At 37.6% G+C, this 27,003-nt stretch overlaps 1 protein-coding gene across 2 annotated transcripts in view; it reads left to right on the top strand.

Moving 5' to 3' along the window:
- The window catches only part of SEC63 (SEC63 homolog, protein translocation regulator), a 55,124-nt gene that overhangs the window by 1,180 nt on the left and 26,941 nt on the right, over positions 1-27,003 (top strand). Inside the window, exons 2-8 of one of the 2 annotated variants that reach the window (XM_084890535.1) lie at positions 8,209-8,308; positions 11,860-11,974; positions 14,289-14,401; positions 18,954-19,015; positions 19,594-19,652; positions 22,776-22,826; positions 23,922-24,030. In XM_084890535.1, coding sequence (XP_084746661.1) covers positions 8,209-8,308; positions 11,860-11,974; positions 14,289-14,401; positions 18,954-19,015; positions 19,594-19,652; positions 22,776-22,826; positions 23,922-24,030 — 609 coding nt within the window. The remainder of the gene's footprint in view (positions 1-8,208; positions 8,309-11,859; positions 11,975-14,288; positions 14,402-18,953; positions 19,016-19,593; positions 19,653-22,775; positions 22,827-23,921; positions 24,031-27,003) is intronic. The other variant, XM_084890536.1, reaches the window with a different exon arrangement.

Here is a 27,003-nt window from a genome sequence, read left to right as displayed (position 1 = left end):
GGATTTCATGCGTGGGTAATGCTTGGATTCCATTTGTTGCACTCTTCCTAGGACATATGGCAGGTGCTGTTGTTCCTGCAGATGGAACTATAAGGCCCTAATAGGTTATTTGTGGAGGCGTTAACAGTGACTAGTAGGTTTTGAGAATTAACATTTAGGGGAAGTTTCTACTTCACAAGAGCTTTTCCCTTTTAAAAAAATATATATTTTATTGACTTTTTTACAGAGAGGAAAGGAGAGGGATAGAGAGTTAGAAACATCCATGAGAGAGAATCATCCATCAGCTGCCTCCTGCACACCCCCTACTGGGGATGTGCCCACAACCAAGGTACATGCCCTTGACCAGAATTGAACCTGGGACCTTTCAGTCCGCAGACGATGCTCTATCTACTGAGCCAAATCGGTTTCGGCAGCTTTGCCTTTTTGATTAAATTTACTCGTAAGTTGGGTGTGGGAGGTCTAGGTTGTCCAGGTTCTATACTGTACTTTGGGGTAAATGTTAACACAAACATTTGAATATGTTCAGAACTTCATGCTTTAAAACTGATTATTGCTTTGCAAGATCAAAGGAAGAGGGAGAGTTATATAAGCTAAAATTGAATATAGGATAAATAAAGGATTCCATTTTTTTTTTCCTTCACATTTAGCAGAGTTAAAATACCCATTAGGTGCAGAATAGTGATCAGAGTTACCAGTTTTCTCATACAGTGGGTAGTTTATGAAAATTGGATTTTGATCTTTTGTGCTTTTTTCTTTCCTAAGTTTATTTAAATTGTCTGGGTTCTTTGGATAGTAGTTGTGTATAAGTGATAAAGTCTATTGCTTCCCTTTATCTGCAAATCCTAGGCCATTTTGGTAATTTTGTTTCAGTTAGAAAGAGTACATTTTTCATATAGAGTTTATTTTTATCATCCATTTGTATGTATAGTTGGTTGTGTGGAAGACAAAAGGGTATTGGGAGATTAGGTAGGTTTGGTTTGAGTGTTGCAAGAAGCTGCCTTGATTTCAGAAATTAGTCATTTTAGTCTACACTGAATTTTTGAAATTTGAAAGTTACATATATTAAAATTGTTATTTTTAAAATATATTTTTATTGATTTCAGAGGAAGGAAGAGAGAGATATAAACATCAATGATGAGAGAGAAAATCATTGATTGGCTGCCTCGCATGTGTCCTTGACTGGAATCGAACCTGGTGCCCTTCAGTCCCCAGGCTGATACTGAGCCAAACTAGCTAGGGCTTGAAAGTTATATTTTCATGATGGGTTTCATGTGATAAAATTTGCCTGATAACGTATCATAGGCAGGTCACACTTGAGCCCCTTCATATAGTTTGGTCTTTGGAAGTGGTCAATACATACTTCAAATGTTACTTTATTTAATCCTCAAAAATATACAAAGAAGTAGGTACTATTATTATCACCTTTATTTGTCCATGAAGGAACTGGAATTTAGAGAGCTTAAGTAACTTTCCTATGTGGTGTGGTGGAGTCAAGTCAGTTTAGCTTCCAATCCCTCTGTTACTTTCATATTGCTAGATACAAAGTTAGGTGTTTATCTGCCCCTTCTTCACACCTGGCTCTCTGCTTCAGATTTGCCTTAGCCAGTAAGTGTGCATATGTTGATGTGTTTGTTTGGTTTTGCCTCAAATTGCATTATAAAAATTAAGGTGGATACTTAAATGCTATTCTAATCATCATTAAAATTGGTGTGTATCTTTAGAGTAGAGTTTCAGAGTTCTTATGTCAGTCTTGACTTTTCAGGGATATCCTCTGTATGAAAGCATGAAAAGATTTGCCAGCAATTATACAACCATAAAGTTTAGTTTAAGTAATCTTTGTTTATTTATTTATTTTTTAAAAGATGACATATTTGGGGCTCTCAGTTTCATGGTTAATAGTTATTTTAGTGTAGGTCATTTGGAATTATTGGGTTCTCAGAAAATATGGCACCATTTCACAGATTGTAAAATCTAGGGTTTGAGAAATAGAAATAGCTTAGTCATTGACATAATTGGCATGTTAATTGAAATTAGTCTGTTATCCAAAACATTATCAGTAGAATCCTTTTGCCTTGATGTTTTGTCTAATATTTTGGGTTAAGTGGGCTTATAATTAGTACCTCTTTTACTAGTTGAAGGTGACAATATTGTAATGAACCCTGTTATTAATAACTGGGAAGGAGCAAAGGGAAGGCCAAATATTATAGGCATGCCCAATACAGTCTGGGTGAAATAGGGAAGGTACTTGTCTGTTAGTCACACCTAGGAACAGCTCATTGGCCAGAGTAGGTGTGGCTCCTGAAAGTTTGGGGTGATTTAAGATACTTAAGCTCCTAGACAGCGGAGTTCTCTCTCCTGCTTGCTCCTCTCCTGGTTTGTGGAGCTCTCATGCTCCTGTATTTGCCCACATGGTCCACTGCCATGTGTACCCCTCCACCATGGACTGATGGAATGTAACTAACCTGACCCAGCACTACCATGGACTGGAAATTGGACACTAGTTTTGTTTCTAGCTCTGCTGAATCTCGAGCTGCACCTCTCTCAGGACTGGATTAAGGAAAATGGGACTTTGCAAACAAAGGGAAAAAACTGGCTAGTATCAGCTTTATGTTCAAAGGAATATATTTTATGAGTGTGTATATTTAATTTAGAGCAGCAGTTGCCAACCTTTCGGACCTCACAGACCACCAGTGGTCCATGGACCACCAGTTGGCGACCACTGATTTAGAGGATATAGTTTTCCTAAGACTTTAGATCTCAAAAGGATATTAGAGATCTGAGAAGTTTGAGTTGTTCCAAAATAAAGTCATTCCCACTGTGTTCCATCTTGATAGAAATGAGTATGTATTAGACTGGTAGCATAGACACACTTAAGTCCTACACAGTAGAGGAAACCAGCTGGGTACGTGGCAGTATGAATTACATTACAGCATTTAGGCTTTATAGATGTGGTGACAAACATTGGATTCGTAAATGCATTGTATAAAATTGTTTTTATTTAAAGGTCATATTGCGTCAAAACCGGTTTGGCTCAGTGGATAGAGCGTCGGTCTGCGGACTGAAAGGTCCCAGGTTCAATTCCGGTCAAGGGCATGTACCTTGGCTGTGGGCACATCCCCAGTAGGGGGCTTTGCAGGAGGCAGCTGGTCGATGTTTCTCTCCCATCGATGTTTCTAACTATCTCTCTCCCTTCCTCTCTGTAATAAAATCAATAAAATATATTTAAAGGTCATATTGCATACTTGCTTGATCTTGGAGAATCTAAAAAACAAAGATAGGCTTATTTTTGTTTTCGCAGATGTTCTCTTAATCATACTTTTTATTCAGACATAAAGGCAATAACAAATATATCCTTACTGTACTTGGACTTCCTTTTTAAAATGTTCCCTGTTAACAGACTATTGATAAGAAATGTTGCCATTTCACCATCACATTGCTTTTTTGAAAAGTGATGTTCATTCTCTTAACATTGTGGAATTGTGTTTGTGTCAATATGGATGGAAGAATTTCCTCATATAGATTTCAGATCATTTGACTTTAGATTTTTGCCTGTTTAGTTAAATCTAGAAGTTATTGGTTGAACATTTCACTGTTTGCCTGTACTAGGAGCAGCAGACACCTACAGAGATGAATGCAATATAGTCCTGTTTTGATAAGTCTGTAATCTGGGTGGAGTGGTAGGATTATAATTAGCCAAGTACACAAATTATTATATTCAGAGCATAACAGAATGTATAGTTCTTTTTTTTTTAGTAAGCTATAAAAATATTTTAAAATTTAAACCTAATCTACTTCTGGAACTCTACATGATAGGGGAGTGTTCTAAATGAGAAAATTCATACGTTTAACAAATTAGCACCTCCTATTTGCCAGATTTTGTGTTAGGCACTGGAATATGGGATGAACAATATAGATGAGATTCCTGTTCTCTTGAAGCTTACATCTTAATGTGGGGGAGACATATTACATATAAATAATAAAAAATATCAAATAGTGATAAATAATATGTAGAAAAGTAGAGTTTTCAGAGAATCTTCCTGAGAACATGTCTTCAAGCTGAGTGACAAAGGAGAGTCAGCCATTTAAAGACATGAATTGGATGGGAAAAGCTTATTTCAGGCTGGACAAAACTTTTACTAGTAAAGAAAAAAACAGTACATATTCCAGGAACAAAGGAGACCAAAGTAGCAGGAATGTGGCAGGTGAGAAGAATAATCTGGGATAAAGTCAGAGAGGGAGCTGGGAAGCATCATATCTGTAAGCCAGGGTAAGAGGGTTGGATTTTATTTTAGATGCAATAGGAAACTATTGAAGGTTTATAAGCAGAGAAGTGACAAGGTCTGACTTACTACTCTATTTCTTAATGAGATGAAAACATTCTTTGGCCAGCTTGAACATAAATCGTTTTAAGAACGAAGTCCTATCTACTTGAAACATTTAACTTATAAATTTTAGTTGCATATTTAAAAATTACATTCGATCAGATATAGTACTTTAAAGTAGTTTTATTCCTATAAAACTGCTTTTGCCAATTAGGTTACACAGTATATCTTTATATATAAAAGTCTAAGTGACCAGATGACCAGCTGGTAGCTGATCACTAGGGGGCAACTCCTGCATTGAGCGTCTGCCCCCTGGTGGTCAGTGCTCTCCCACTGGGACTGCCACTCAGATGGGTGCTAGCCGCTGGGCTAACCTGGGCAGATGGCTGGTGAGTGCAGCTGGGGAGTTGCTAGCGTCTCCCGCAGACACTGTCCCTGTGTGCCTGAGCAGTAGTGGAGGCAGGCACAGCGGGCCAGGATGAGCAGGACCAGTGGCCAGCCTGGGCTTGGGCTCCTCCCCAGTCACCTGTCACTGAGGTGCATACTACTTTGTGCTGTGTGGAATCAACGTGGACAGTGGGCTGGAGCCCAATGAACTGGTGGGTAAGGCTGGGCTGCGCCAGCACGGAGGTCCACTGATTCCTGCAGGCTAGACTGAGGGATCCCACTGGTGTATGAATCTGCGCACCTACAGTTTTTACAATGATTTACAGGTGTAATGTCTTGATGTCTGTGATTAAGTTGGGAACATTATTCAAACAAAGTGATTATAGTTTTACTAGAGGCCTGGTGCAGTAAGGGGTGACCAGCTGGCAGAGGAGGGAAGTTGGGGGTGACTGGGTCTGCAGGAAAGGGTAGTTGCAGGGGACCCAGGCTTGCAGGGGAGAGCAGTTGTGGGGGACCAGGCGTGCAGAGGAGAGCAGTTGTGGGGGACCAGGCCTGCAGGGGAGGGCAATTAGAAGTGACCACGCCTGGAGGGGAGGGCAGTTAGGGGTAAACAGGGTGACAGGGGAGCATTAGGCATCAATCAGGCTGGCAGGGGAGTGGTTAGGAGGTGATCAGGCTGGCAGGCAGAAGCAGTTAGGGGCAATCAGGAAGGCAGGCAGGTGAGCAGTTGGGAGCCAGGAGTCCTGGATTGTGAGAGGGTGCAGGCTGGGCTGAGGGACAAACACCTCCGTGCACAAATTTCATGTACGGGGCCTCTAGTACAAGGATAAACTGTTTTGTATACTAGCAGCTGTAAACCTACTTTTGCTTAACCCTGTATTATTTGATCAGTCTCCCTGCATATTTCCCTTTCTGCCACCTCCCTTTCCCCTACATGGATCCTTCTTTACCGTTTCTGGTTCTGGTAGCTCCTGCCATATAGCTGCCTTGCGGATACTTTTCTCAAAGCATGGTGCAGCCAAAACTGGTTTGGCTCAGGGGATAGAGCGTCGGCCTGTAAACTGAAAGGTCCCAAGTTTGATTCCGGTCAAAGGCACATACCTTTGTTGCGGGCACATCCCCAGTAGGGGGTGTGCAAAGAGGCAGCTGATCGATGATTCTATCTCATCTATGTTTCTAACTCTCTATCCCTCTCTCTTCCTCTCTGTAAAAAAAATCAATAAAATATATATTTAAAAAAAAAAAAAAGCATGGTGCTAACAGGATAGTTGGACTTCTTACATGGTGGCGTTGAAGCGTTCTATTATCTATTGTTCTTTTACTTATTTGACATCTCATTTAAGGGCTGTGGTTTTGTACTTTCCTAGTATTATGAAAAATATTTATATTTAGCATTAGCCAATTGGACTTAGTTTAAATGACCTTGGTTTTATTGGCAACATCCAAAGCATCATAAATAGTCAGGACCCAGTTGAACATATGTCTTCTCTCTAATAGACCTGAGTAGTATGTGACATTAGCCATGTCATTGTCATAGAGCTTTTAAAAAAATTTTTTTTAAATCCTCGAGGATATGTTTTTATTGATTTTAGAGAGAGAGGAAGGCAGAGAGAGGGAGAAATATCAGTGTGAGAGAGAAACATCTACTGGTTGACTCTTATATGTGCCCTGATCGGCAATCGAACCTGCAACCTTTTGATGTGTGAGATGATGCTCCAACTAACTAACTTTATGAGCCACCCAGCCAGGGCTGTCATAGAGCTTCTTCACAGTCTGTTTGGTCTGGTGCTTGTTGGCCTTGGCATTGGCAATGAACCCAAGTGTATTTTTGTCTTCTATTTTCATAGTTGACTTCAGTACTAAGGGGGAACTCAATGATGACATAGTGGTCAAGCTTGTTGCTCTTTTGAGGATATTTGGGCTGCCTTTAGAATGTCTTGGGCTAGCTACCAGAAGGTGAATAACATGTGGATCATTTTTTTGTGTGTGGCTGTGGATGCCTTCTAGCACCTGCCTTCTTGGCCTTGGCTTCTTTCTTTGCTTTCTGCTTGCCATCTTTGTGAAAGGGTATTTTATTTTAAAATTTAAAATTTAAAACTTTTTTTTTTTTTTTTAAGTTGGGAGCATTATTCAAAGTGATTATAGTTTTACTAGAGGCCTGGTGCATGAAATTCATGCACTCGGGGAGGGTCCCTTAGCCTGGCCTGCTCTCTCTCTCAGTCCGGGAGCCTTGGTGGATGTTTGACTGATGGCTTAGGCTCACTCCCCCCAGGGCAGTTGGACATCCTTAGTGCTGCCGTGGAGGCAGGAGAGGCTCCCACTACCACTGCTGTGCTTGCCAGCTGTGAGCCCGGCTTCTGGCTGAGAGGCACTCCCCTTGTGGGAATGCACTGACCACCAGGTTGCAGCTCCTGCTTTGAGCGGGATCAGACTGAAACCAGCTCTCTAACATTCCCCAAAGGGTCCTGGATTACAAGAGGGTGCAGGCCAGGCTGAGGGACCCCACCAGTGCACGATCGGGGCTGGGGAGGGCTTCAGGGCATGTTGGGCCCATCTCGCTCAGTCCTGATTGGCTGCACCCCAGCAGCAAGCTAATCTACCAGTCTGAGTGTCTGCCCCCTGGTAGTCAGTGCATGTCATAGCAACTGGCCAATCAGTTGACTGTCTGTCCTCTGGTGGTCGGTGCATGTCATAGCGAGCAGTTGAGTGGCCTTAGCATGTCATTAGCATTTTATGCTTTGATTGGTTAAACAGACGATCGGACACTTAGCACATTAGGCTTTTATATATAGGATTATAGTAAAACTCTATATGATATTTTGGCCTTGGTTTAATTTCTTTTCAATTGATTTTTTTTTCCTGGGGACTAAAATAATGCCTTTTGTCATAACTTATATGAACTCATTTTATTATTTTTTATTATTTTTTAAATATATTTTATTGATTTTTTTTGCCCCCCTCCCTCCCTCCCATACATACCCTCCCTCCCCAGAGTTTTATGTCCATTGGTTGTACTTATATGCATGAACTCATTTTAACATTTTATGGATTTGAGTGGCTTTTCTAATTTAATACAATTATTTTCATGTTTGAAGAATATAATTTGTGCTTAGCTTCTTTAATAAACCACATACTTCAACTACTTTATACTTTTTATTGTTTTTATAGTAGAAGGAAAGGAGGAGAGAATGTCTTAGAAGTTACTGATTATATGACTAAGTATTTGGGTTCAAGTTAGTTTTTACATATTTCAGTTAGAAGTGTTTAAGTCTCATATGCAAAATGATTCCCTGGTAGTTGAATAAAATTTCCCAAATAGATCATTTGTTCAAGTTGCAAAAATTTACCTTATCTTGTGAATTTTTTTTAAATGTTATTTTAGTAGGCTGTACTTTCATTTGCCAATAAAGTATTAGCATGGTAATGAAGGTTAGTATGTTATTAATTCTGGTTTTGCCTTTACTGTGAAAAATAGTTTAACTTATTATTTTTTTGACAGAGCAAATTCGATTAAAGAATATCAGAAAAGTATATGGAAGATGTATGTGGTATCGTTTACGATTATTAAAGCCCCAGCCAAATATTATTCCTACAATAAAGTAAGTAATTGGTTTTAATAAAAAAAATTTAGTGTTTATTTTTTTGCTAGGTATCATGTAAAATAGGTGTATAATAATGAATAAAACATTTATCTGTAAAGAAATTATGATCTTAGGATGGTTAAGCTGTGAATAGTAAAGTTGAGAGCTGTCTGAACAGTGTTTTACAAATTCAAAGGAGAGAGTGTGCTTCTCACTCAAAGGAGAAGGGGAGAAAGAAGTCAGATCTTAAACAAAAACCTTGTGCATTTTTTCAGTATTTGAATTTTTGTCTTAAAGACAGAGAAATCTTTAAAAGATTGTAAAAAAAAAAAAAAGCAGGGAGGTGACATGATCAAGTTTGAATTTCATGTGATAAAGTTTATTGAGCACATACTGTATATCAGGTACTGTGTAAAGCTTTATAAGTTATCTCATTAGTTTTATATTAACTTCAAGGTAGATGTTTTTGCTTTTTCTCAGATGAAACTAAGACTAAGAAAATGAGGTAACTTGAATGAGATCATACAGCTAGAAGAGGTGGATTGGAGACTTAGTTACCTTTTGTTTTGGCAGGCCCATCTGCTTAAACAGGCCATTACTATGTTTAATTAGAGTTGGTTTATTTGATTTTGTGAGGCTATGGCGTATGCTGGTTTAGAGCACAGGCTTTGGATCTTCACCCTAAGTCATTAATTTAGAGGTAATAATACATGAAACTGATAGGAGGTGAAAGAGTTGCCATTGTTGGAGACTGTATCTTGTAAATTGCCTACATTTATCTATCCAGTAGATAGGAGGGGAAAACCTAAGAGAAAATAAGTAAAAGTCGAATCAGTTATTTCTTTTTAAATAAATATGTTTTTATTGATTTCATAGAGGAAGGGAGAGGAAGGGAGGGAATGAGAGAAAGAGAGAGAGAGAGAGAGAGAGAGAGAGAGAGAGAGAGAGAGAGAGAGAGAGAGAGAGAGAGAGAGAAACATTAATGATGAGAATCCTTGATCAGCTGCCTCCTGCACCCCTCATGCTGGGGATGGAGCCTGCAAACTGGGCAAGTTTCCTGACTGGGAATTGAACCTTGACCTGGTTCGTAGGTCTACACTCACCCACTGAGCCATGCTGGCCAGGTTTTAATCTTGTTTAAAATGATGATGATAGTTTTTACTTGTGTAACTTTAGGAGGTTTAAATAAATTTTGTTTTTTAAAACTTTGCCTGGTTTAGTTCCTTTGTAGAGGGACAGAAATCTTGGCTTTGGTGTTGAATTCTTCAATGATGTGAAACTAAAAGGCAAATATTTTTAACCTACCAATCTCTTTTCTGGACTTTGGTCAACACTTTGTAGGTATTTGAACCTTAGTTTTCAAGAAAAAAACCGGTAGACTGCCGGGACCGGTTTGGCTCAGTGGATAGAGTGTCGGCCTGCGGACTGAAGGGTCCTGGGTTCGATTCCGGTCAAGGGCATGTTCATTGGTTGCGGGCACATCCCCAGTAGGGGGTGTGCAAGAGGCAGCTGATTGATGATTCTCTCTCGATGTTTCTAACTCTCTATCCCTCTCTCTTCCTCTCTGTGAAAAATCAATTAAAACACACACACACACACACACACACACACACACACACACAAACAAACAAACCAGTAGACTAACTCTGAAGTTCTCTTCAGTGAATAATAAACTGATTTACTTAACTGGCAGTATAGATTAAAGGATATCCAAGTAAGGAAGGGTTACATTGATACTGGTAACAATTTAGATAAGGTTAGAAACAAAACCTTTGGCTACTTAACCCTGAAATATTCTTTAAAAATTAAGCAGTCATTGTGTAATACTTTAATTTCTGAAAGTTGCTTCCAAAATAACTTTTAAAGTGTGCTTAAGAAAAATATAAGACTTCACAAGTTAACTTACTGACTCTATGTTTAGTGAAAATGCTTATCTTTTTAGAGGAACCAAACATGTTTCTAAAAAAAAAAAAATTGGTCATAGAGCACGATGCAAAATTTATTATTTCCACCTTTGCTTTGGCTCTCGGGAAATTAGACCATGGTTTTATTGGTTGTAGTAATTTTTTTCATCAGCCTGGGGGGTTCTGTCTTGAGCCTTTGCTCTCCTCCCTTTGGCTGAGCTTTGAAGGATGAAATAGAGTTTGGATAGGCTGAGACGTGAAATGGGAATTCTAGGCAAAAAGACCCAAGAGAGCAAAAGCATAATGGTGGGACAAGCTTACGGGACTTTGTTTGAAAAATCAGCGTGATAGAGGTAAGCAGGTGGGTTGGAACTAGATTCTAGAGTCTCATTCCAAAGCTAGGTTCCTAACAATAGAAATGGAACATTTTCTTTCTGTCTTTGAAGACAGGCCGCCCCAATTTTTTTTGATTAAACTTCCTATGATTCTTTTTGTTTTGGTTTAAAAATTTCTATTCAGTGTAACAGATAGTGATATTTCATAAATCTTTCAATTTCATCACTTAAAGACAACCACTATTAAGATTATTTACCTTTCTATATTTTCATTTGCAATAAACTTATTTACAAAAATAGGATTATATTACATGTACATACAGCTTTGTGTTGTTGGTTTTTTAAATTTAATAACACAAGGTAGATAATCTTAAAATGCACAAATTTTTAGTGGCCAGGTAGTGTTTCACTGTATGGATATACTGTTAATTTATTTGTGTAGTACTCTGTTGATAGGCATTTATGTGCTTATATGTTTTCTGCTGTTATTTATATCTGTAGCCACCCTTTTATACTTTATATATTTAATTCTAGTTTATTTCCTTTTAAGTTTCTTGAAGTAAAGTAGATGGATAGTTAAAAGTGTACTATATACTTCTTTAGGTCTTTTGATACCTTATTGCTAGATATTCCTTCAGAGTATAGAGTGTGTGAGAGTTCCTTTTTTCTTTAGTCTCTCCAACACTGGTAATTTTAAAATACTTTCACTAAACAGAACATATTGGAGAGAATAAATTAGTTTTTCCCAAATTAAATATTACTTTATATCTTTTTAAAAATTAATATGTACATCTTTTTTATATCTTTATTGGTTAAAAAATGTTCCATTTGTGTAGTTCTATCTTTGTTTATTCAATTAGTTTCCTATAAAAGGACACTTAAATTGTTTCCAGAGTTTTACTATTATAAACATGGCTATTTATTCATCTTTGCACAATTGGCCCATTAATTTCTGTAGTTTGCCTTTCTAAAAGTGTTATTGTAAGGTCAAAACAATTCTCTTTTACATTAAATGGTTTACTGAATTCTTGAATATTAATATATTTTCATTGAATGTAATAGTCCAATAAACTAATAAGTTGAATTGAAGAATTACTATAGTTTTGCAAGTAGTAATTTAGAATATGAAATGCCAGGCATTATACAATATTCTAGAGAATTCAAAGGTGAAAAAGACACTGCTATAACAGGAGTTTAGAATTTGAGTCAGTGGCATAGTGATATGAGACCGCTTCAGATTGTTTTATGCCTTGATCTTGCCATAATGACTCTTAAAGGAAAACCATATAGGTGTATTTATTTATACTTCACTTATCTTTTTTCTAAACAGGAAAATAATTCTGCTTGCAGGATGGGCATTATTTTTATTCCTTGCGTACAAAGTTTCCAAAACTGACCGAGAATATCAGGAATACAATCCTTATGAAGTATTAAATTTGGATCCTGTAAGTAGTATGCTATCTAATAAAAGAGTAATATGAAAATTGACTGTCACTTCAACACACAAGATGGCTGCCACAAGATGGCCATCAGGGAAGAATAGTTGGGAGGGACCAGGCCTGCAAAGGAGGGCAGTTGGGGACGATCAAGCTGGCAGGGGAGGGCAGTTAGGGGTTACCAGGCTGGCAGAGGAGGGAAGTTGGGGTGACTAGGCCTGCAGGGAAAGGTAGTTGTCGGGGACCCAGGCCTGCAGAGAAGAGCAGTTGTGAGGGGAGGGGAGGGCAGTTAGGTGCAATCGGGTTGGCAGGGGAGCAGTTAGGCGTCAGTTAGGCTGGCAGGGGAGTGGTTAGGGGGTGATCAGGCAGGCAAGCAGTTGGGAGCCAGCAGATTGGAGAGGGAGCACTGAGGGACACCCCCCTCCATGCATGAATTTCATGCACTGGGCCTCTAGTTTTTATATAATGCACATTAGTTTAATGATCCCATGAAAACACTGTAAGTCCACGTTCTAAAAGAAATTGGACTGTGCCTAAAAATAAAACCGATCAGTTAAAATTTTTATTAAAATGACCTATTTAATCCATTTATTATTCTAATGTACATATGTTTTTTAAGCTACAGATGATTGCCACCCTATTAAGAATTGATTTATAATTACTAAAATGTAAGAATATTTGAATATCAAATGGAAAGTTAGTGAGTGGATATATTTTTAAAAGACATGTATAAGATGGGTTTAATGCAAAGTTAAAACCAGGAAATTTATATATGTTGGTTGGATGATTAAAATCTTATGTCCCTGTGTTAGTTGACACTAAGATAGAGTGTTAACGTTATATATTTTAAAGAACTGGTATCATTGTCATAGAAATTCACATTAACCTTGGGTGACCCAGAAAATTAGTCTTTTAGGTATACCAGTGGAAAGTTAGAACTGAAATCAATGCTAGAGGTCAGCTAGTCTTTTTTCCTGATGGTGAAAATGAGACCTGGAAAATTTGTATCTTGTCCTGGATCCCATAACTTCTTTTTTAAAATATATTTTTATTAATTTCAGAGAGGAAGGGAGAGAGAGAGAAACATCAATGATAGAGAATCACCAATCAGTGCCTCCCGAATGCCCCCCACTGGGGACTGAGCCTGCAACCCAGGCATGTGCCCCTGGCCAGAATCAAATCTGAGACCTTTCTGTCTGCAGACCACGCTCCATTCACTGAGCCAAAACCAGCCAGGGCCCCATAACTTCTTAGTAGTCTAGCTAAATCTAGTGCTCTTTCCAATGTTTCCCCCAAACCAATTCTTTTATTTCAAGTCTCTGCTCAGTAGATGACTTAACTCTGAGAATCATATAATACAAAGTAAGGAATGTGTTTATCTTCTGGTTTTCTGCTTTGTTAGAAGCAAAATATTCCTAGAATTTGTTTTTCTTTCATTGTAATGATCATGGTCATCAAGAAGTTTTAAAAATTAAAAGGTTTGGGGGCAATTTGATGCCATGAGAGTCTTGAAAAACTTATTAATAGAAAGTGGTCTAACAGGAAATGACTAAAGTAAGCTTATTAAGTAATTACTTAATTTTAAAATATTGACAAACAGATAAAAACTAGATATTCTTTAGATTATTTCTTAGAAAGTAAGTTAAGCTTTGATTGGAGGTCTGTTTCAGCCAGACTTAATTTATAGTGATCATTCTTTGATATTTATTTATTTTTGAATATATTATTGATTTTTTAAAGAGAGAAAGGGAGAGGGGTAGAGTTAGAAACATCGGTACATGCCCTTGACTGGGATCAAATCTGGGACCCTTCAGTCTGCAAGCCAATGCTCTATCCACTGAGCCAAACCAGTCAGGGCAATTCTTTGATATTTAAATGTGACTATTCTTTTATTTTATTTAAATACATCATTACAGTTGATGCCTGACAGCAGGGGGTTGAGGTGCTGCTCTAGTATAGCTTTGGACTCTAGTCCTTCACATCACAGGATTTTCAGTCTGTGGTTAATTGATTCCATGATTCGAAATCTGTGAATATAAAAAAAATAAAAAATCCATGTATAAATAAATGGACTTGTGCAGTTCAAACCTGTGAGGTTCATGGTTTCTTTCTCATATCATCAGTGCCTAGGTGCTCAATAAAATAAATATATTGGACAAAATAAGTATATTTTTATTTAAAAAGTACATGGGGTGGAATTTATGGCACAAAATATATAGGATAAAGATTCATTTTCTCTTTCTGAAAATATTGAGTTCAAAATGGGATGGGTTTTGTTAGAGCATTGTGCTTATTTTTACTAAAATAAACCTTTTCCTTTTAGGGAGCAACAGTAACAGAAATTAAGAAACAATATCGTTTGCTGTCACTTAAATATCATCCAGATAAAGGGGGTGATGAAGTTATGTTCATGAGGATAGCAAAAGCTTATGCAGCGTAAGTATCATAGGACTCATTACATATTTTTAAGACTGGTAAAGATAGTTTTCTATTTGAATAAAATAGGAAATAAAATAGTTGTCATACACTTTTATTAAATGTTGACCTCACATGCAGAGTCTGTCATTTCTAGAACTGCCTGGCAGAGCTAAAATGGTCATCTAACTAAAACCTTAATTTAAGTAACTTAGGGTAGAGTATTTGCCATATGAAGTTGGTTAGATTTAGTGATGTTAATTGAGCTTTTTCTAAGCATCCTAATTAGAAGAGGATATACTTATTACCATTTTCATTTCTAATTTTTTTTCCTTCTAATTAGGCAAGATCCATTTCTCTTGTTTTGGCAGTGTAGCTTGTCTCATTTAAATTCTTTACAAGACCAGTTTAATATTGGGGAAACAGGATAGAGTATATACAATTAGAAGTAGTTATTCCTTGAGCATTACTATTACAAGAAATAAAAGCTAGCTGGATTCTTTAGGATTTGTGATAGGTATATCTCTACATCGCTCTTATGTTGAGTTAAAGAATAAAACAAACAAGATGTTTGTTATTTGAGGATTTAATGATAAATTTGTGAGTTAATTTAAAAATATAAGTAAATAATAGGATACTTAGATATAATAACAAACTGAATGACAAAAGTTGGGGAAATAACTATCTTATTATGTTTTTAATAAAAATACAGTGACTGTGTCTCCTCTTCTCCCTTTCCTGTGGATTGCTTATTATCTAAATGAATATGATTTTGTAATTCAGGAGCATCTGAAATCCATACCACTTTTTTTTTTTTCTGTATAGCTGATGCCTTTCAAATTACTGTCTTTCTAATGGTGTCTTCTTTCCCCCACTTTTTTAATGTGTCTCTAAGAATTTACTCTAATTGTACAAGTATTGCAGTGCTTTAGTTGCTGTTTTCAGGTAATTTAAGAAGAACTGAAGATTTCAGAGGAAATCAGATAGACAATGTTACTTAATTGCTAGTTCTAATTTTAGTCCAGTTATTTTTTTTCTGTCCTAGTCTTCAGGTATTGTAACATGCTTAAATTTACAAGTTTGTTCTGAGGTTATTGGAAATCTGACTCTTTAGGATGTATCACTTTTCTAAAAAGTACAGAAGAATAAAATGTAGCCTTTCATTTTAACTCAGTTACATGATCGAGATATAGAATGTTTTGTATGTAAGATGTCTTAGTTGATGGTCTATATCACACAAATTGAGAAGTAAATGATTATGGGACCCAGACTTTGAGATCTGTAACTTGTACTAGTATAACTAGATTTGATAAAATTGCACATTTTACTAAATATAAGTTCTGAATGATTTAATTGAAGCTCCCATCTTATGTGTAACTCTAGCAGCCTAAATGTAACTCAAACAGCTTTTGACCTCTAAAGCTTTTTAGAATTTGCTTTGGTTATTCAGGATATTTTCTCTTCCTTTTCTGCCCATTATAATAAACTGGTTGGGTCATTCCTATTTCTTCATATCAGATTTTTAACTTAGAGGAAAAAAGGAGGTCTGGTTATTTTTGAGGAGTTAGATCAACTATTCAATTTTCTTTTTTAAAAAATATATATTTTATTGATTTTTCACAGAGAGGAAGGGAGAGAGATAGAGAGCTAGAAACATCGATGAGAGAGATACATCGACCAGCTGCCTCCTGCACACCCCTCACTGGGGATGTGCCCGCAACCAATGTACATGCCCTTGACCGGAATCGAACCTGGGACCTTTCGGTCTGCAGGCTGACGCTCTATCCACTGAGCCAAACCGGTTTCAGCAACTATTCAATTTTCTGGTTCTTCTGATACAGTTGAGGTTTGACTTTCAGGTATAAAACCTAGGCTCAAGCTACTTTCTAACAAGTGGGCAGCAGAGATGTAACCTTCAAGCTATTTCAGTTTTTAAAAATATTTTTTCATGTGTTTGTACACATGAGTATGTAACTTAGATTTACATAGCCAAGTCAGGGTCACGAATATATAATTTAGTGAAAGCATCCTCTAGATCAGGTTTATAATCTGGGGTCCTTGCAATTGTATACAGAATCACACACACACACACACACACACACACACACACACACACACGAGGCCCAATGCACAAAGATTCTGCAAGAATGGTCCTTTCTTCCCCTGGCTGCCGGAACTGCCTTTGCTCCGGCCAGAGCTGCCTTTTCGCTCTGGCCTGGAGCTGCTCTCTTCCTGGCCCTATTGTCCCCAATTGCCCTCCTCTGCAGGCCTGGTCACTCCCAACTGCCCTCTCCTGCCAGCCATCTTGTGACAGTGTGGGGGTGGCCATCTTCTGGTGGCCATATTATGTTGCTGTGGGGGAAGCCATCTTGTGACGACATGGGGGTGCCCATCTTTTGATGATGTGGGGGTGGCCATCTTGTGATGCGAGGTTGTGATGGTCAATTTGTGTATTACCTCTATTGTATAGGATTATTGGGCTTGTTTAAACTTATATATGAATTAATAAATCACCTAGATTTTAAGTACTTTAAGTCTTAGGAATGGTATACTAAAGCACTAGTAAGTGGCAAAGAAATCTTGAGTTTTTGAAAAGTTGGTGAATCCTTTCATTTGAGTATCCAGCTTGGCGCCTGTCACACAGTGGTTGTACAAGTTGATTTAGTGAATGAGTTAATAGAATTACAATCAGGTATGGTTGCAGGTTAAAAATCAAGTGCTTCTATGTTGTGAGTTGTGCTTTATTTTGCAAAATCTGAGGGCATCGTATAGAGAACAGAGCAGTTTATTGTGCTGCCATCAACAGAAAGGCAGAAGGGACAGAGAGAATTATTTTGTGGAAAAGAATCTAGTTAGAAGTCAGAATATTGAGAGAAATAATAGTTGAAGCTTTGGGTGAGGTGTACAGTTGTACAAGGAAAATAGTGCAAACTCCTGAGAAACATCCCTCAACAGAAAAGAATCTTAGCATACATTTTCTCGTTAACTTGAAATCTCGCTAATTATGCTTTCCATTGGCTCCTGTATTTTACTGTGACCTTAGTTCAAATAGTGTAAAGTAGAGATACAGTTAAATAAGGATTAGAGAAGTCAAGATACTTATTTTTATAAATTATCAAATTGATAAGTTTTAAAATATTTTTCAAATGGTTGAAATTTTTGCCATTTTATAAAGGTACTTTTGCATTCTCTCTTTCAACTTGGAACGTGGTTGAATAGAACTTACATTGTATCTTAAGTACATATATTCTGGGAAATAGAAATATGACCAAAATTGGATTTGGACATAAACAATCTTTTGCCAACTAATCTACAAGAAAGCCTTTCTTATTTTATTATTAATAATAATAATTGTTATTTTTTGGTGCATTTCTGCCTTCTCCCCTTAACAACATTGTGAAGTGTTTGAAGGAAATAAATTTTTATTTTAATGTTTTCTTACCATCTATGCTGGGACCTGGAATAAAACCACTCTCACTCTGTGCCTTTAGTTATTGCCCAGGTCATAGGTAATATTTATATTTAGGTGTTAAAAAATATATCCACTGTCACTTCATATTGCCTGGTTTAGGAAGAAAATTGTGATCTCAGCACAGTGCAAATGACCTTTTTCACAGCAATGGAGTTTTATAGGTGTTTTTCTTTTCTTTTTTTTTTTTTTTTGTTGTTGTTGAGAATATGGTACCAGTTTTGAGGATTATTATGAATTAATTTTATATTTAGAAAATAGGTTATATTATTATTGAAGTGTGAGCATGGTCATTGAAGAAATTTTGGAAGTGTATGAGCATATAAGAAAAAAAAGGCACCTATAATCCTCCCTGCCTTCTCACAGAAAATGTTTTCCCTTTTAAAGTTTCACTTCCTGGCTTAAAGTAGCTAAACTTGAAGACCCATGGGGAACCAGGAATTAGTATCAAGGCTCAATAGTTGACATTTTCTGTTAATCCAGAATTTCCTGCTTTCCTGTTTTTCTGATTTAAAGAGGCTTTCTTGAATCTCTGAAATTAATATCTTTAAAAAATTAATTGGTTGGTTAATGGAATTTGTATATGTGGATATTTCTCTTTTCCGCCTCCAACCAGCTAGAGAGTGGTCTGGTTCCTGAGGAGGGTCTGCTGGGGATTGAGAAAATGAAAGAAAGACCGACACAGAGATAGAAGGAAAAAGCTGGGGCCAGGTGGGATCACTGTCCTTTGACAGCGAAAGGGACAGAGTCTATACAGTGTGTTTATTTTACACAGCAAAGAAACAGGAACTTTTACTAAAAGTCAAGACAAAGGAGATTATGTGCATTCTTGGGTGGGCCTGAGTCTTATTCATTCCTGGTGCTTGGCTGGATTTAAATAACAAAACCTACCCCCCTGGCACCTGGGCTGATGGTCAAGCTGACAACACTCCTGCCTTTTGGCAAAGCATGTTTCCAGGACGTGGCTCTGCCAACACCACTGGATTCAGCTGACAATAATTAAAGAAATGCTCATGTGCCTTCCCAGATGCTCTCTATAGTATATATGAGTACTTTTTTCAGGTGGGGCTTTCTAACTATTAAACTTTGTTCTTTTGATGCTAGTTTAACTGATGAAGAGTCCCGGAAAAATTGGGAAGAGTTTGGAAATCCAGATGGACCTCAAGGTGGGGTAAATAATTATTAAAAAATACTGGGGTATGGTATATATTAGTAAAATATTAATTAGAAAAATATTTTGATTATCTTAGTTTACTAGTAGAAAAATCACATCCACAGGGAGTTAAATAGATAGGTAAAATGAGTTCCCTTTAATTCATTTTTAACTTTATTTTTCTTTCTAGAGAATAGTTTGGAAGATAAAACTTAGATTGATTTGATGAGAAGAGTAGTCACTGTTATTCATATTTCCAGTTAGTAGTTTATAAAAATTGAATGACAAAAACATTTTCTTTTCTGACTTTATTTTCTCACATATTCACAGTGTTTACATAAACTCAGGAAATATAAAAGGATTTAGATTTTTTTAAAGAAGAAATTCATGTACTTTGCAATTTTTTTTCCTTTCTGGAAAGATTTAGTTTCAGATATAGACTATTTCCATTAATTTGTGTTATGAGAACACATATATTGTAATAAGATGATTTTTTTTTTTTTTTTTTTTTTTTGGAAGGGGGGATGGGGATGAGAGTCAGAATTTTGGGATATAAATTCTGGAAATACAGAAATGTTCTTTCTATTTTAGCCACAAGCTTCGGAATAGCCCTGCCAGCTTGGATAGTTGACCAGAAAAATTCAATTTTGGTGAGTCTATTTAAATCACATTATAATATGTTTGACAGAAAGAGAGCTATTACAATGAAAATACTGGTATGCTATTTTTAATTTAACTGTATTATGAAACTTTTTACGTGATCTAGAAAAGAATTCTTTCCCATGGTTAGGTTGCTGGTTTGGGGTAGTGTGTTCTAAATGTAGTCTTAAAACAAAGTTGTGATTTTCTTTTGGAGGTAGTTTCAGATCAAGTCGTACCTTTGGTCTGAGGAACTACTGCTTTTTAAGTTTTATTTACCATTGATCATTTTTTTATATTCCAATTCAGTTGACATACAATATTATACTAGTTTCAAGTGTACACCCAGTGATTAGACATATAACTTAGATCTCATCCAGGTAAATCTCATACCCATCTGACATTAGAGTTATTAGGATACTATTGACTATATTCCCTATGCTGTACTTTACATCCCCATGATTATTCTGTAACAACCCATTTGTACTTCTTAATCCCTTCACCTTTTTCACCCATTCCGTCAATCCTTCCTATCTGGCAGCCGTCAAAATATTCTCTGCATCTGTGAGTCTATTTCTGTTCTGCTTGTTCGCTTATTTTTTTTTTTATATCCAGTTGTTGATAGGTATGCATTAATTGCCAATTTATTGTTCATATTTTTCATCTTTTTTATCCCTCCTTAAAGAAGACCCTTTAATATCTCTTTATATAAAAGGCTAATATACTAAATGTCCCTCTGACCAGTCGCTATGATGTGCACTGACTACCAGGAGGCAGCTGCTCAATGCAGGAGCTGTCGTGATATGCACTGGCCATTTACAGAAATTTGACACCTTGGACCTAGTGCCCACAAAGCAACACTTGGCTTCTACCAAGTGTGACACGGGCCTTGCCACCACGCTGGAGTTACACCCCACCAAATTGCAGTTGACACTTCTGAGACCCCATGGTGCAAAATGCGACTCATAGCCCAGCCCGGCCCGGAATCGGTGGCTATCGGCGCTGGGTAATAATGTCACGTAGCAACATCTGGCTTCCTCTCCCTAGTGACTAGCCCCCTTGGAGTTTTTTCAGCCTAGGAACATGACTTGCTTTATAGCCAGGTGGAAACATTTTGTACTTTAACCAAATGTCTGTGAAGCATTTTTTCAGGCCTTATCTCATTTGATCCTCACAGAAGTCCTGGAGTAGGTAGGTAGGAGACTCAGTGGAATCCTGTTTTCTTTTCATTAGCCAGAAAACAGATTGAGAAAGCTTAGAAACTTGACCCAACTGAAAAGAAGGAAGAAATGGTCCTACTTGTGCTGGGTTTGGAGGTGCCCAGGAGAGGCCATGCTGCAAACCAAGGCCAGCTGCCACTAGTGCTAGGGAGATGCTAAGACCAGATGCTGCTTGTTTGAGAGATTTTAGGAAAGTCTGTAGCAGGTGCCAAGAAAGACAGTTTGTGTGGAAAAAACCACTGGAAATGGCTTGGGTGGGCCCTCAAGTTGGGTGGAATGGGGTCTCAGGCAATTATCAGAGTATGGTGAACAGTGTGAGCCAGGTGATGGAGATTCAGATATGACACCCACTTGCTGGCTCTTTGAGGTTGGAGGGGGTCTCAGAAAAAGAACAGTGGCTTTGGCCAGCACATTTCTCTGTTCCTCCAGTTCTTGCTCTGATGCCAGGTAATTCAGTTCCTCCCTGTATGTCCCTGGTGCCTTTTGGGCTGCTGGAGCTCTGAGGGAGTGAGTCCACATAAATCCATGTGCAGGCCCTTTAAGAGGAACTGCATGGGACTCCAGTTGACTCATTATCACTCAACCACAATCCCCACTATTTTTTACAGACAGAACTTATGGGGGACTTATCCTCCTGGCACTGGAAACCTGGGCTGGGGGACCTGGTATGGGGCTGAGATTCCTTGCTCCTTAGGGAGACCACCATAGCTGAGATAGTCCCGATTTTTGTCTAGCACACGTGGGTGTGGGACTAGCCCATTCCAAGTTTCTGCCCCTCTAACCAGTCTCTATGTAGCTTCTTTAAGTCCCTAGTTTTTGGACTTCGATTCAGCTAGAGTTTAGGTGGTTCTGAATGATGGTTATTCTGTAGTTTAGTTGGAGGATTCAAATACTGCCTTTATCTATGCCGCTGTCTTAACTGAAGTCCTGGAACTACTCTTTTTTTTTATGGTCTCTGTATTTATCCCAAGTTGTACTCAATGTTAAATTACCCTTCATTTCACATTTACCCAGGTTAAATTAATTATAATATATGCTACATTAGTGGTATATATTCCATATGGTACTTCAGGAGGTAGTAGGATATCAGACTTCAATCCCATAGATGCTGAACTCTAAAATGTCAGGAACTACTATTGTTTAGAAACAGATGATTCCCTGCTTTCTTGAAAATAATTATCTAGGAGCTATCTTTGAAGTAATAAAAACCAAAATCCATGTAGTCTGTAATTTGTTTTGAAATGGCTATTTAATGTTATTTTATGGCAGATTAACATTTGTTTTTTTCAATGATATATAATTGCTGTATGTAAGTATGTTTATCATGCCTAGGCTTATTCTGGGAATACTAAAGAAGAGAAACATAGTTAGCTACGAGATTAGGGATCAAGCAGTAGGAGAAAAATCTGAGGCCAATAGACTTCAAACAGAACATTATGAAGTTACTCCTCAATATATAGACAAAAGAACCAAACAGGGTTCTATTATTATTTATTTCCAAGGCATTAATCTGTTGTCAAGTTGTGGATATATAAGTACTTGACTGGAAGGGAAATATAATTTCTGTTTTGCTGGTGTTTTCTATAGACAAATGAAAAGGTAATTTATTGTAGTGGCAAAGAACAGTTTCTGTAGGTGGAATGCCAATCCTGGTTCCCACCTACTTACTAGCTGTGTGACCTAGGACAAGCTATGAAACATATATATGCTGCAGGTTATCTGCAAAAGGAAAATAATATGGTACCTTCCTCAGAGGACTTGAAAATAAGAATTAAACAAAATAATTCACGAGAAGTGCTTTTAATAGTGCCTCCTCCATGTAAGGCACTTATTTTGCCTCCTCAAAATAAGTATTCATGGATATTGTTATAATTTGCCTGATAAAGACCATAAATTTTTTCTCTTTAATTCTAGGTTTTACTTGTATATGGATTGGCATTCATGGTCATCCTTCCAGTTGTTGTGGTAAGTTCTAGCTTTTTTTATGAACATATTTTTGGAAAGGGAATTGTTGGTATGTTTTGGAGTCTCCTTATTAGATTGTAATTTGTATTAGAATATAATCCATTGATCCTTGAATTCTAAGAATCTTATATTCAACTATATTTTAAAGTTCTTCTGAAGGTGACATCACTTTAGTATGCTAAAGTATATTTTCTCCCAATTCAAAAGTTAGACACAACTGATAATACTACAGTTGTATAGAGTTTAAAATGAGTCTTCCTTCACTACCTCCCTCCATTTCTGTTAGAGATAATCGCTACTTAAGTTTGGTGACTTCCCTTTTAAATACAGTGTCAGGCAAAAGTAGGTTTACAGTACATGAAACATAATTTATTCTTGTTTTATTATTTATTAATTGTATTATTTTCCATACAAACATCTGTAAATCTACTTTTGCCCCAGCCTGTATTTTTCTGTACACACATTACAAAATACCTTATATGTATTGTTCTATGACATTTTTGCTTTAAATATTAGGGGCATGAGATTTAGAGCGATCTCATTTTTAAAACGGCTACATATGGTACTTCAATATGTAGATACCATAAAGTTTATGATTTTACTGTTTATTACTTTTATGACTGGTGTTCTATTTGCTCTTATAGTTCTTGAGTCCTATGTGAGGCTAATAATTATCCTGTGTGCCTTCTTCATAGGATTTTTGTGTGAGATCAAATAGTGTAGAATAATGTGAATTAAAATAGTAAAATTGCTTCTTCATTTATTTATTAAATATTTATTAAAGACATGCTATGTATCAGGAACCAGCTTATATTTTATAGTAGTGGGTTGGTTTATTTCTATTTTGTCTTCAAACAATTCTGAGCTAAAAATTAAATGTCTTAATGGTATAATTGTAGTGAGGTAGTCATCAGGCAGTATAAATATTTGCAAAATAACTAATTTAAAATATGTATTGAGGGTATTCTAAAGCTGAGGAGTTTTTATTGATTTATGAGCATTTAGGAAATTTGACCACAAACATATTCCTTATTAAACTAGCATTCATTATAATTTTTATGCTTTATTTCTTATTTAATTTTATGTGTGTTTTAGGGATCTTGGTGGTATCGCTCAATACGCTATAGTGGAGACCAGATTCTAATACGCACCACACAGATTTATACATATTTTGTTTATAAAACCCGAAATATGGATATGAAACGTAAGTAAATTTAAGTAACCATGACAGTAGATTATTTTCTGAGTCACTTATGTGGAGTTGATATACATTCTACTGGAGAAATTCTATTTTATGTTCATAGATATTTAGTTCGTGTACCTAAAGCTGGAGGAAATGTTAATATCTTACCACATTTCTTGATCTATTGCTATTATTTCCATCTATTCTGCTATATATGTATTTTTTTTTCTCAGAAATTTTATGTTAAAGCTTCTTGTGGACTAATTTTGTAATAATACCAGCTAACATTTTTTTGAGTATTTGTTAAGTGCCAGGCATGTATTAACTCTTAGTATTTGCTGTGCCTCTGTAAGTGTGTGCTGTTTCTAAGCACATTTTATAGACGAGGAAACTGAACCCAAGGATGAACAGTAGGTGACAGAGTCAGCATCGAACCCAGGCAGTCTTGTTTCTGAGCCATAAACCAGTACATTATCCTGTATTAATTATAATAAAATAAGTAGAGATCTTGGGTGTGTTGAAAGAAAACTGTCAGGATAGTTCATTCTCAGAGTCTTACTTTAAAATCCTATATAAAAAAGAGGTAATATGCAAATTGACCCCCACCCCCTACGCGGCCACCCCCACATGGTTAAAGATGGTCACACAAGATGGTTGGCAGGGGAGGGCAGTTAGGAGTGACCAGGCCAGCAAGGGAGGGCAGTTGGGGGCAACCAGGCCTGCAGGGAAGGGCAGTTGGGAGTGACCAGGTTGGCAGAGGAGGGCATTTGGGGGTGACGAGGCCAGCAGGAGAGGGCAGTTAGGGGCAACCAGATCAGCAGGGGAGGGCAATTGGGGGCAACTGGGCCTGTAGGGGAGGACAGTTAGGGGTGACCAGGCTGGCAGGGGAGGACAGTTGGAGGCGACTGGGTCAGCAGAGGACAGCAGTTGGGGGCGACCTGGCTGGCAGGGAAGGGCAGTTGGGGGTTCCTTGGCCGGCAGGGGAAGGCAGTCAGGGGCAATCAGATTGGTAGGGGAGCATTTAGGCGTCGATCAGCCTGGCAGGGGAGTGGTTAGGGGGTGATCAGGCTGGCAGGCCGGTGAGCGGTTGGGAGCCAGTAGTCCCGGATTGTGATAGGAATGCCCAACTGCCGGTTTAGGGATCGGGCCTAAACCAGCAGTTAGACATCCCCTAAGGGGTCCCAGGTTGAAGAGGGTGCAGGCTGGGCTGAGGGACACCCCCCAATGCACGAATTTTGTGCACTGGGCCTCTAGTCCTATATAATAATCCTATATAATAAAAGGCTAATATGCAAATTGACTGAACTGCAGAACAACCGGTTGCCGTGATGTGCACTGTCCACCGGGGGGTAGATGCTCAATGCAGGAGCTGCCGTTTGGTCATCAGTGCATAGGGGGAGTTCTGCTCAGCCAGAAGCTGGGCTAATGGCTGGTGAGTGCAGCATCAGCAGTGGTGGGAACTTCTTCCACCTCCATAGCAGCACTAAGGATGTCCGACTTATGGCTTAGCCTGCTTCCCATGGGACATTTCCTGCACTGCAAGAGGACGTAGGCCGGGCTGAGGGGACCCCTCCCCCGCTTGAGTGCATGAATTTCATGCACCTGGCCTCTAGTTTCTTATATTAAAAAAAAAGAAAAGAAATACTATTCTAAATATTTTCTGTGATCTCATAAAATTAACATTGTAAATTTTATCCCTGCAATATGTAGTGGTGTCTTTCACAATCACTGCTATGCAGAAGTCATAGGCATCCTGCTTTCCCCTTCTTAAAAAGGAAAAAGGAGATAAAAGTTTTAGATTGTGCCTCACTGGAAAATGCATTTTTTGTTTGTTAGTTTGTTTCAAACCTAAGTGGACTTTTCTGTATTTTGGGTTTGCCATTTTACTGTCTTTTCTTGATAATCAGAAAGAGACTCCTCATGTGACTGTGTGATTATATTCCTGAATCTAATCACAGAGCAGATCTTTTATTTCTGAGGAGCAGGTGAACATTACTCTCTGTTATGCACACATGCCACTCTTCCTTATGCTGGCTTGAAATATTAATATAGAACTATTTCCTTATGTCAATGTTTCATGTTTTATCTGTTTTAATTTGTTTTTGCATCAGTGATCTTATTTCTGTTTCATTTCTGAGTGTGGTATTTAAACTTATACAATTAGTTCTGTTAAAAAGCATTATTTAGCCGAAGCCTGTTTGGCTCAGTGGTAGAGCGTTGGTCTGCGGACTGAAAGGTCCCGGGTTCGATTCCTGTCAAGGGCATGTACATTGGTTGCGGGCACATCCCCGGTAGGGGGTGTGCAAGAGGCCGCTGGTCGATGTTTCTCTCTCATTGACGTTTCTGACTCTCTATCTCTCTCCCTTCCTCCTCTCCGTGAAATATCAATAAAATATATTAAAAAAAAAAAAAAGCATTATTTAGCTGGTGGGTTTGGTTATATATCTTTTGTGACTTTATCATTGGCACCGTTTATATGGCCATCTTAGGAACAATTTCATGAAAACATTTGGAGGTAGTAAGGTTAATAGTTCACATATTACTGTGTTTATTTTTGGGTCAGCCTCATGTAAAGAAGCTAGGGTCCATAGAGGTGAAGACTATTATTTAGGTCATTTAGCTAAGAAGTGGAAACTCTAGGGTTTTATGCTTAACCTCTGTGTTGTACTGCTTTTTATGTACACGTTGCATGTGTTTTCTGCTGTAAGGTGAGATTGATAACTCTAGTGCCAGTCATGAAAGAGCTTGTATATAATGCTAACAAGAATAATGCTAATATACGGATAGGGCAAAAGTAGGTTTATAGTTGTTTGCATGGAAAATACAATAATTAATAATAATAAAAGAATAAATAAACTCTGTGTTCCACCTACTCACAACAGTAAACCTACTTTTGCCCCACCCTGTATGAGGTTGCAAATCATGTGTATTTCAAGGAACACTATTACCCCAAACCCTCCAGAGTTCTATAATAGAAGTTTCTGTAAATGACAG

This window comes from Pipistrellus hanaki (genome assembly GCF_964339955.1).
Source record: "Pipistrellus hanaki genome assembly, chromosome: 7".
In the NCBI taxonomy this organism is placed as follows: Eukaryota; Metazoa; Chordata; class Mammalia; order Chiroptera; family Vespertilionidae; genus Pipistrellus; species Pipistrellus hanaki.
The sequence above is the reverse complement of the archived record's forward strand: the minus strand, read 5'-3'. Positions and strand labels throughout refer to the sequence as shown.